Below are 11158 nucleotides of genomic sequence, written 5' to 3'. Positions count from 1 at the left end.
AAGTGATAATTGATAAAAACAGTAAAATGAAACACACAAAACAAGAAAATTAAACATTGAACAAGACTACTACTCCTTGTCACTCTTTAATCAATAGCATGCTTTGTCAGGAAGACAACTTGCTTGAATAGCTGACATAGTTTTCAGTTTTCTTGAGTGCTTGAAAAGACGGAGTTCAGTAGTACTTTTGTAGAAGGATTTTGAGAAATCTCGTGATCAACAACTTCTATATTTGATGCTTCATACTCTAAGTCTTCATTGAAGTCTATGAGAATAATTGTAGATAACATTCCATGTCACTGCCATAAAATATACATATCATGTTAAATAGAACCTCAAATTTGGTTTCCATACTCATAAATAACTCTTCTGAATAATATACAAGGCATAGATAACTTACTCAAGGCTTGTATGACTCTCCTCTTGTCACTCGTAATAAATTGAGTCGGTTTGACAATTTTTGCAGGACCACAAGTATAACCAGGACCAGATGCTCTCAAGGTGAAATTTCTTGGAAGTGCAACTGTTCCATTGGTTGTTCCAGCAGAACCAACACTAGCCTGAAAAGAACTTACAGCATTGCGTGGATTCTGAGCCCATGAACTCAACACACCGCCTTTGCAACAATTTGCAACCTGTTGGTTGTAAGGTGTTCCTGGAAACAAATCAACCACGGTTGGATCCTTCTTACAACAATGCGGAATTCCGGCTTTGAACTTCGAACAATCTCCTTGTTCGGTTGTTTGGCTTCCCAACATGTTCCAGATTATTTCCTTTTTAGCCCATGTCCATCCTAATGTCCATCCCGGCTTTTGAATACCGCGATATCGTTGATAGTTGTACATTGTAGGGGTGCTCGCGGTGCGGTTTGGGCGGTTTTGACGAAAAAAATCATCCGAACTGCAAGAGAAAAAATACTGCGGTTTGGTTTGGTTCGGTTGGCTTTTAAAAAAAATCCGAACCAAACCAAACCAAACTAATGCGGTTTGGTTCGGTTTGGTTGGTTCGGTTTTTTACAAATATTTTATTGAGCCATACATACACATATATATGACAACATAATTTTATATTTAGACATTCATACACTAACAAATAATAACAAAACTCGTCATATTTTGACAACGATTTTTCATTTAATATGTAAAAATTAAATAAGACAAAAGTGGAATATTAAATATAAAATAATAGCATAAAACAATATAAAAATTATTATAATGAAACAAAAAAAATAGAAGAGACGAAAGATTAGTGAAGGTGAAAAAGAAAAAGAAAAAGTGTTGAGAGATTAGAGAAGAAGATGTGCGATAAAAATGAAACTGGAATACGGAACATTTACATAAAAATGAGAAGGTGAAAAAGAAAGAATATAGGAGAGTAAAGATTATAGAAGAAGAGGGAAGATGTATGTGGCAAAGAAGGTGAAATAATGTTATTAGAGATTTGAGAAGATCGAGACTGAAATTATATGTGTAAGGATGAGAAAATTGTTCGTAACCATAAGGCTAATGTATAATAGGTTTAATTTTGGGTTGGATGTGAGTTAAGTAAAATTTAGGTTGTAACATAATGCGGTTTGATTCGGTTTGGTTCGGTTTACAAAATACAAACCGCAAACCGAACCGAACCGTGCGGTTTTGTTAAAAAATGACCCAAACTAATCCGAACCAAATGCGGTTTTTTTGCGGTTTCGGTTTGGTTTGGTTTGGTTTGCGGTTTTCTATTGGGTTGGTTTGGTTTTGAGCACCCCTAGTACATTGTAACAACAGCCTATGAAACTCAAGCAAAAGCAAATCATATTACATAGTGTTGAATGTTGGTGCTTGCATTTTATCGTAAATAAGGAAGTTCTGGAGATTTACAACATAACCATCTGCAGTCCAACTCATGATATCCCATTTGAGTGTGATATTTCCATTTGGATCTAACCGGTCATAAGCTCCTGCAAATCAACAACCACTTTCAAATTATCAGTAAATTTCAGACCAATTTGCTCTATGTACTAACTACATAGTTGAACTAGAATTAGAGAAGTTAGAATCAAGAAGTAGAAAAAACCTGTGGAAGTGAATGTTGAGCAAGAGAATAGTAGAAAGAGAAAAGCTACAAAGCTAGCACGAGATCCAACTGTAGATAAGCAGATTGAGTTCATTTCTGGGTGCAGATTTTGTGATTGAAGTGATAAGGTAGCTCAAGTTCAAATCACTGTATTTATTAGACCATGTGCAATGGTAGAGTTATTTAAAGTCAACACCACAAAATCATGTGCAATGGGGTGTGTAATGTAGTGTTGAGTGTGTGTTGGAGGAGAGAGATGTTGAGAAAACTCAACACCATTTAATCTGACCGAGGGCATGACGTGGCAGTGCCTCATTGGTCTGGGCCAGGCGCGTGTAGCCCACTCGCTGGGTGTGAGAGTGGGTTTTAATCCACGCGGAGAGAGAAAGAGAAAAGGGATAAGTGCAGCCACGTGACTGTGCTTGATTGGCTGACCAGATTTTTATCCATTTAATACTTTGAACTCAATTATTTCGTTGCAAATTAGTTTTTTTTTTTTTTACCAAAATTCATGATTTTTTTTCTCTATAAATAGAGACTTGGTTCATTTGATTTGGACACAAAAAAAACCAAGTTTTTCACTATCTTAATTTTATTATTAGTGTTTATTTTGAAGTTAAGTGTCTTTTTTTAGTGAAATGGATCCCAATAATCATTTTAACACTCAAAATTCTGCTAATTTTCGATTTAACCAAAATCCCAACAATTTTCCAAATCCCAACAATTATCAAAATCCCAACTATTATCAAAATCCAAATCAATTTTCCAACCAACATCCTCAAAACATACCTAATTTTGGTTTTCCACCAAATTTCAACCAGTCATCCTCTGTTCCAAACTTTCAAACATATTATGGATCTATGCCGAGAAATCCATCTCAAACACCCCCGTTTAATGGTTATGTGACAATGGCGAATGCAAATTTTCCAAGTGGTGGTGTACCTGAATTTCCCGAGTTTTCAACACAACTAACTATTGGTGGCATGATAGTTTCTAATGAAGTCGGTCCGAATTCAGAGGATTCAACTCCTAAGAGCAGGAAAACTCAGCAACCAGCATGGAACATTGAACAAAATTTGGTGCTAATTAGTGGGTGGATTAAATTTGGAACAAGTAGTGTTGTTGGGAGAAACCAGAAAGGTGAAACATATTGGGGTAAAATTGCTGAGTATTGTAATGAGCATTGCTCATTCGATCCTCCGCGTGATGGACCTGCATGCCGAAACCGTTTTAATTATATGAACAAAGTGTTGGGTAAATGGATTGGCGCTTATGATGGCGCTAAGCGTATGCAAGGAAGTGGTTGGTCGGAGAATGATGTTTTGGCAAAAGCGCAGGAATTATATGCATGTGGGAAGAATGTTAGATTCACTTTAATGGAAGAATGGCACGCTCTCCGTGATCAACCACGTTATGGTAGTCAAGTAGGAGGAAATATTGGCTCAGGAAGTAGTGGATCTAAGAGATCTCGCGAGAGTGATGCATGTGGCTCAAACACTGTAGAATCCAGTGCTCGTCCTATAGGAAGGGAGACAGCTAAAAAAAAGGGTAAAAAGAAAAGCAAGGAATATGCCTCGGAGGTGGTGGACAAAGAATGGGCTGAATACAAAGAATTCAAGACGAAAGAGCTTGAACGATTGGACAACATAGCCTTGATGCAACAGCAGGCTAACAATATAGCCTTGGAAAAGACTAAAACCAAGAAAATGAAGATGTATCTAAAGCTAACTTCTGAAGAGCATCTAGATGACCGGAAGAACCAGCTGTTGAAAAAGTTGGAGGCAGAACTGTTTGATAATTAATTTCAATGAAGTATTTGTCAGTGTTGTGTTTGCTTTAATTATTGTTGTTTCAATATGCCAGTGTTGTGTTTGCTTTAATTATTGTTGTTTCAATATGCCAGTGTTGTGTTTGCTTTAATTATTGTTATTTCAATATGCCAGTGTAGTGTTTGCTTTAATTATTGTTGTTTCAATATGCCAGTGTAGTGTTTGCTTTAATTATTGTTGTTTCAATATGCCAGTGTAGTGTTTACTTTAATTATTCCTTATCTGATAATTAACTCTATACAATGAATTATTTCTCATCCGTCAGTGGTCCACCACCCAATTCGAATCTATTCCTTATCTGATAATTAACTCTATACAATAAATTATTTCGAATCCGTCAGTGGTCCACCACCCAATTCGAATCTATTCCTTATCTGATAATTAACTTTATACAATAAATTATTTCGAATCCGTCAGTGGTCCACCACCCAATTCGAATCTATTCCTTATCTGATAATTAACTCTATACAATAAATTATTTCGAATCCGTCAGTGGTCCACCACCCAATTCGAATCTATTCCTTATCTGATAATTAACTCTATACAATAAATTATTTCGAATCCGTCAGTGGTCCACCACCCAATTCGAATCTATTCCTTATTTGATAATTAACTCTATACAATAAATTATTTCAAATCCGTCAGTGGTCCACCACCCACATCCATTTATATATAGGGACTCATACATCCATTTATGTACCAATATCCCAAATCCCATCCAATCTACCTCCAATATCACAAAAAAATGGATCCATCACAATATAATTTTGATATCGCAGCCTACAATCAAAATCGTGAAATTGAAGAAAATTATATAGTCAATCGATTTAGAGAGCGTAGAAACAAAATATCGGAAGATAATGCACCTCATAGTAGAAAATATCTCAATAGAGATCATGCAGCGGCAAACCAAAGACTAATTGACGACTACTTTGCCAATGAGCCTACATATGACGATGCAATGTTTCGTCGTCGGTACCGGATGAAAAAAAATGTTTTCCTTCGAATCGTTGGGGACCTTTCAAGTAGTGATAACTACTTCACCCAGCGAGTTGATGCAGCTGTCATACCCTAATTTTTGACCCCCCTGAGATGACATATCTTCAGGATTTTCCTCAGGTCAAAGCAAGTACCCAGAGCAGTCACTTCTTCATCTGGCATTTGATCAAGGATGTTCAAAGACAAGAAAACTCATCTGGCATTTTATATTCACCTATGATTGATTAGACACCCAGTCATCTGAGTACAGGTTTACTCAGGTCACCAGACTAGGGTTTTTGAGCCTATCAAGGACTGAAATCAGGGACCACCTTTGGGAAACCCTAAAAAGCTCCAAGACATCTATTAAAGACTTCAATAATCTTCAAGTGATCCATACAATAAGATCCACTGGACATCACACCTCAATTCAAGATCCACAGTCACCAATTTCATCTGGTCGACAATTAGGGTTTTTAACCTAATTCACCTGGATAGTTGACTTTTAATCAGGGCATGGATCCAAAACTCAAGACATGATTCAAGAACCTCTACTACCTCAATATAACCCATTTACATCACTCATTTGAGGAGAAGATCTTAATTCCATACAAAAGTCCAAAATCTCACTTTATTTGGAAAAAGTCAACTGTATGGGATCACCTTTGAATTTTAAGATTTTTGGTCAAACCATGACTTTCAAAGATCAATATCATCAATATATGGATATTAAAGTCATTTGACCAAAGAAATTCAAGAAGAATCATCAAGGAGCAAAAAGTTGGGAATTAGGGTTTTTTAGGGCATTGTGGGAACTCAAAATTTCACCTACACAACTCAAAAAACTTCCAACATGAAAGTTGTAGATCTTGAAAAATAAAACAACATCTTACATAGGAACTTTTTTCAAAAGATCAACTATTTAAGAGATTTGGAATTTTGAAGCTTTAGGTTATAAAAACTTAGAAATTTTTCTAAGTGTTTTAACCTAGTTTTCATCCAACTTTGAGCTCATTTTTCACAATTTTCCCAAATGATTCTGAAGAAACCCCAAACTAATGATTTGAAGTAGATTTTTAGGGCTTTCCAAATTGTGCTCAACCTTCTCCAAATTCATTTTGATCTAGGAGTTATGCTTGTTCAAAGTTGGCCTCATGAAGTGAAATTATAGGTCATGCCTCATTTTTTAACTTTGAAATTTTGTGCACATGACCTCACTTATGGATGCTACACGACCCATAACACATCTGAAAACATGCCATGCATTCATTTTCACCATAGCATAAGAATTGAGGAAGATTCCCAAAACAAGAACATGTGATTATGTAATGATTACATTTGGGAATTTATGGCAAATTGATGAATCACCCAAGGAATCTTCTCACCAACCAATTAGAGCTCATTTCTGTCTCAGAATTGTCCCCTGAGATCAAGCAAAATCGAGGGCTAGGGGATTGATCAAATGGAATCAAAATTCTCATCATTGCATTTTGGATATTTTTTGAATTCCTTCATAGCCAAGAAACCAAATCAACCTCACTAAGCAAGCTCACTCTCTCAATCAGTACTGAACCATTTGCCTATAAATAGAGAGCTCTTTCTCATTCAGAAACACACCAAAGCAACCATATTCCTTGCTTTCTCTTTCTCTCCTCTTGCTTATTGGTTTTTCAAAGTTCTTTGGCAAGAAGAATCGTTTTCTTCAAACCAGAGCTTATCTTTGGAAAGTAAGCATTCTAACATCTCAAAGGGGTTCATTTGAGGTGATCCAAGCACCTGGATCACTTCTGTAAGTGGAGGAACACCATTGTTGCTTTCACTTTGGAGCACTTGCAGTTGGAGGACCACAGAGCAATTCAGGAGGTTCCAAGAAAGGTCAAGCATCCAGGCACATTCCTTAGGGTGTAGTGAAGCTATTCAGATGGTCGCAGCTCATCTGTAACTGCAGATTCATCATCTTCCATGTTCACTTGAAGCTCAAATCGAGGGAGTCGAGTAGAGCAATTCAGAAGGTTTGAGGCCACAACAACCATCCAGTTAGCATCACTGGGTCCCAAGGAAGCTTTTAGGATCATTCATACAAACCCAGGTGCTCTCTAACATCCTCACGATCTTCATTTTCAGAGGTAAGTTTCTCAACTCCACCTCTTTAATTCATGTACCTTTTTGGTTAAAACTCAATACCATTTCATTCAGCATCATCAGAGGATTAAAAACCCTCTATCATCAGTCATTTATACTTCAGTATAGCAATTTAATTTGAATTTCAAAATTTAGGGTTCTTCACGTATTTTAGATAATTCAGTAGATATAGTTAACATAAATTCATATTAGTTACATATCTGGAATCGTGAGTGAATTTAGAGCAAGTTTGGTCTTTACATCTTTGCAAATGGTTGAGAGTTGAGAGAGTTCAGAATTTCAAAAATCTGAAAGCTTGAGGTTGAAGATGACAATGGTGGTGGCGCGCAAAATTCAAATTCAAGGCTAAAGTTTATTTTATATTGAATGGTAGTTGTTTCATAAACGACTAAAACGTGATAGCCCAGTGGTAAAGAGTGTTTGTGTGTTGCGCGTGCCCAAGGTCTGGGGTTCGAATCCCCCTCGCCCCAGACCTTTTGATTTTATTTTCTTTTTTTTGCTTCTATACACTTGAATAACATATGTATTGCAACGAAACCATTACATTGTCACCAAGCGCGCGTTGGCTCAGTGGTGTTGTTTTGGGACTGGTAACATAAAGGGCGTGGGTTCAAACCATGGTGAGACCAAAACATTATTTTTACCACTAATTTCCTTCATTTTTCTCACAACTTCACACAATTAATCCACCTATCAAATTAAATCATTTTCACTTCATTTTTCACACACTTGTTATCTAATATACCTATTTCATGAATAATCAAAAAAATCATAAAAATATTATTTATTTCATATATTTTAATTAGGTTTAAAATAGTATGTTTTAAGTGTTTTCTTAAATACTTTAAATATATATTTTCATTTTTGTTTTAACCTAATTATCTTGTAAATAATTTTATGATAAAACCCTAATCATTTAGGTCTTAATTAGGTATAGATTTTATCTTTACCTTGATTAAGTTGACTTTTGTCAATTTGCAAAACTGTTTTCAATCTCCGATTAAACAGACGACTAAGGTTTCCAAACGACAAAACCTTATATCATTTCAATCTTTTCTTTCCAACTGTTTTTTATAACAGTAAATCATTTTCAAATGGGCCTCTAATAGAGTGTAAGTCCCAACACCTTCTTCTCTTCTTAGCTTGTTTTCAAAACTGTATTTTCAAAATCTTCTTCCTGTTTTTTTCAAAAACATTCTTCTGGTATTTGAAGGGCATTATTCCCGGTGAAACTCTTCAGATACCTATGTGACCTATGTCCATCTTCACTTCTTCTGTTTTCAAAAAACCATTAACTGTTTATCCTATATATTCAGCTGTTATCCATCAATTACTGGTAAGGCTTTGTACATACTTCTTCAAAGGCCTCCACTCCATCCAGGTTAGGCTTTACAAGCTTTCAATTTACAGTCTTTATTTAAATTATTATCAAATATAGAACTGTTTATATATATATTAGAACTACGTTTGAGTGTAAACCCTAGGACAGTTAAACTATATATATATATATATTATAGGAATATGACCTAGGATTGAGAATGTCTTCCCGGTGAAGGCTCTTTCCTAATTAGAGATCTGTAGTTCAAACCCCCAAGATGAATTATTCCCGGTGAAACAACATCTTGGCAAAAACATTAGAATCCAAAAATAGGACACATCCACCCAAAGAGGAATTATTCCCGGTGAAACCTCTTACCCATTTGCTTAGAGCCAAAATAAGTTCAAAACTACATAGCTTTCTCTTGTGCTATAACATGGACCCTCGATTAGCCTCCTCTTGGGCTTTGTACAAGGACCCACAGGCTTCTTAGAAGCATTTCCAGCTTCCTCTTGAGCTTGTATACAAGGACCCATCAGGTTTCTTATAAACATAGGAACAGGTCTTTAGTCACCTTTTAACATACCCTGGTGAGTTTCTTCCAATTTAGACCAGACTTTAAACAAGTTAAGTTTGTCTCAATTTTATATTGAGTACACCTTTTGGAATGAGAGACATGGACAGTCTCTGTCACCCTTATCTTCATCAATTTCCTTAGTAGAGTCTAGGATCCATGTTTGCTTATCCTCAGCAAGAGTCAGACTTCATCTTGGGCTTTAAACAAGAAGTCTCACTAGATAATCTTTCTGCCAATCATTTTAACGAAAAACCCCTGGAAAGGGTTAGCCTCCAAAATCACTTCTTCAAAAACCAAAGATTCATTTCCCTTAGGAGATAATTTCCCCAAAAGAGTCAAAACCCCTAGAAAGGGTCAGCCTCCAAAAACATGACAAAAATCAGTCTTTTAACAGACAATTTCTCCAGCTGAGTCAAAATCCCTAGAAAGGGTTAGCTTCCAAAAAATCAGTCTTTTAATAAATAAATCCTTCAGTAGAGTCAAAACCCAACAAAAACAGTTAGCCTCAACCTTGGGCTTCATACAAGGCACCAAAACAATAAAACTCCCCTGTTAATAGTCAGCCTCAACCTTGGGCATTGTGCAAGGCAGATAATAGAGTCTCCCCAGTGAGTCCTTCATTGTTCAGTAGCCACAACCTTGGGCTTTGTACAAGGCAGATAAACCATATGTCGTGTGTGTCAAAGATTCCTAACATCTAGGATCTGTGGTGGTCGTTTTCTTTACCTCCCCGTTTCACTTGGGAGGACGGCACGCTAGACCCTTCACGCGAAATTTGGAAGGAGAATGCGCCCGTGGCGGGAGGAATTTTGTTTCAGTTCTTCCTACGATATCACACGAACTTTCTTATTTGTCCTACGAGTAGAAAAGGGGAAAAAAGATCTCAACTAAACCCTAGGAGTTTGCTAAGTGTGGGGATTTCACCTAGACTAGAAATTCTGGAGTCCGGGGGGTCGGTTATACATAGGGAAGTGTTTAAACACCCTACATATCTGTAGTACTCTACAGGAACCTTCTCTGTGTCTAAAATGTGTTTGTGCTGCTAATGATTATTGGGAAAGTTTCTCCTTTGTATTAGGAGAAGGAATTGAATTGAATAAAAGAAAGACAGACTGACTGACTGACTATTTTTGGTATTTTATTAGCTCGCTGAGGTTCCTTGTGAACCTCATGCCTACATATCCCTAGTGGAAGTCAGAGCTTAATGTAGTTCGGGGAACTAACTAGGGAAATTAATGATTTTTGGGTGCCTTGCTTGAAGCTCAAGGTTGAAGCTTGAATTAAATCTCTGTTTACAGTAAAGAGACATGAAATCATCTTTACAGAGAGGTATTTGTACCATTCTACCACAAACATTTTGGAAGAGTGACAGAATAACTGGATTCATTTCATTCAAGAGGGGGACCTTACTTGTGTGTTTGCAAGTATGCCAGTCAGATACCTCTTAAATGAAAGAAAGATGCTCATCCAAATTAGGGAAAGTTACCACATGTCTGGGTTTTACTGCCAGCTCATGCCTTTCAAAATCCTAAATGGGAGACTTGATTGAAATTGAAATTGAAATTGAAATGTTTGTTTGTTTGAATGTGGTAGAGTAGTAAAAATATCTCTCTATAGAGATAAGCTATGTCTATCTACTGTATAAAAGATTTGACTTTAGCTGGCTTGTATGAGGCCCAAGCTTGAGGCTTTTTTTGATTGATTAATTAATGTATTGACTCTGGGAGATGACTCCACTGGGGATTAATTACAGGGTATTTTTGTGTTCTGTACAAAGCCCAGAATTGAGGCTGACTCTATTTGGAGAGTGTTTATTTGTTGGATTTTTATTTGGGTGTTCTGTACAAAGCCCAGAATTGAGGCTGACTCTACTTAGGGAGACTATATTTGTGTGCCTTGTACAAGGCCCAAGGTTGTGGCTGACTGCTGAAGATAACTGAATTTTTTGAGACTATGAATGACTCTATTTTGTGTGCCTTGTACAAAGCCCAAGGTTATGGCTGACTCTAGCTAGGGAAAACATTATTTTCTGCCTTGTACAAAGCCCAAGGTTGTGGCAGACTCTTTACATGGGAGTTTTATTGTTTGGTGCCTTGTATGAAGCCCAAGGTTGAGGCTAACTGTTTTTGTTGGTTTTGACTCTACTGAGGAGATTTTATTTATTAAAAGACTGTTTTTCTTTGGAAGCTAACCCTTTCCAGGGATTTTGACTCAGCTGGTGAATTTGTCTGTTAAAAGACTGACTTTATCATTTTTTTG

General features: G+C 36.6%; 2 protein-coding genes across 2 annotated transcripts in view; one reads left to right on the top strand and one right to left on the bottom strand.

Moving 5' to 3' along the window:
- Positions 1 to 255: 255 nt before the first annotated feature.
- Positions 256 to 845, bottom strand: LOC131633220 (protein COBRA-like). The gene is made up of 2 exons (XM_058903932.1): positions 401 to 845; positions 256 to 299 (listed from the first exon to the last, which is right to left on the bottom strand). The coding sequence occupies exons 1-2, from the start codon at positions 843 to 845 to the stop codon at positions 256 to 258; spliced, it is 489 nt and encodes a 162-aa protein (XP_058759915.1).
- Positions 846 to 2693: 1848 nt separating this feature from the next.
- The window catches only part of LOC131633225 (uncharacterized), a 34556-nt gene continuing 26091 nt past the window's right edge, over positions 2694 to 11158 (top strand). Inside the window, exons 1-3 of the mRNA XM_058903934.1 lie at positions 2694 to 3622; positions 3749 to 3835; positions 4662 to 4947. Coding sequence (XP_058759917.1) covers positions 2694 to 3622; positions 3749 to 3835; positions 4662 to 4947 — 1302 coding nt within the window. The remainder of the gene's footprint in view (positions 3623 to 3748; positions 3836 to 4661; positions 4948 to 11158) is intronic.

This window comes from Vicia villosa, unplaced genomic scaffold (assembly GCF_029867415.1).
Source record: "Vicia villosa cultivar HV-30 ecotype Madison, WI unplaced genomic scaffold, Vvil1.0 ctg.001098F_1_1, whole genome shotgun sequence".
NCBI lineage: Eukaryota > Viridiplantae > Streptophyta > Magnoliopsida > Fabales > Fabaceae > Vicia > Vicia villosa.
This window is presented reverse-complemented; position numbering and strand designations above follow the sequence as displayed.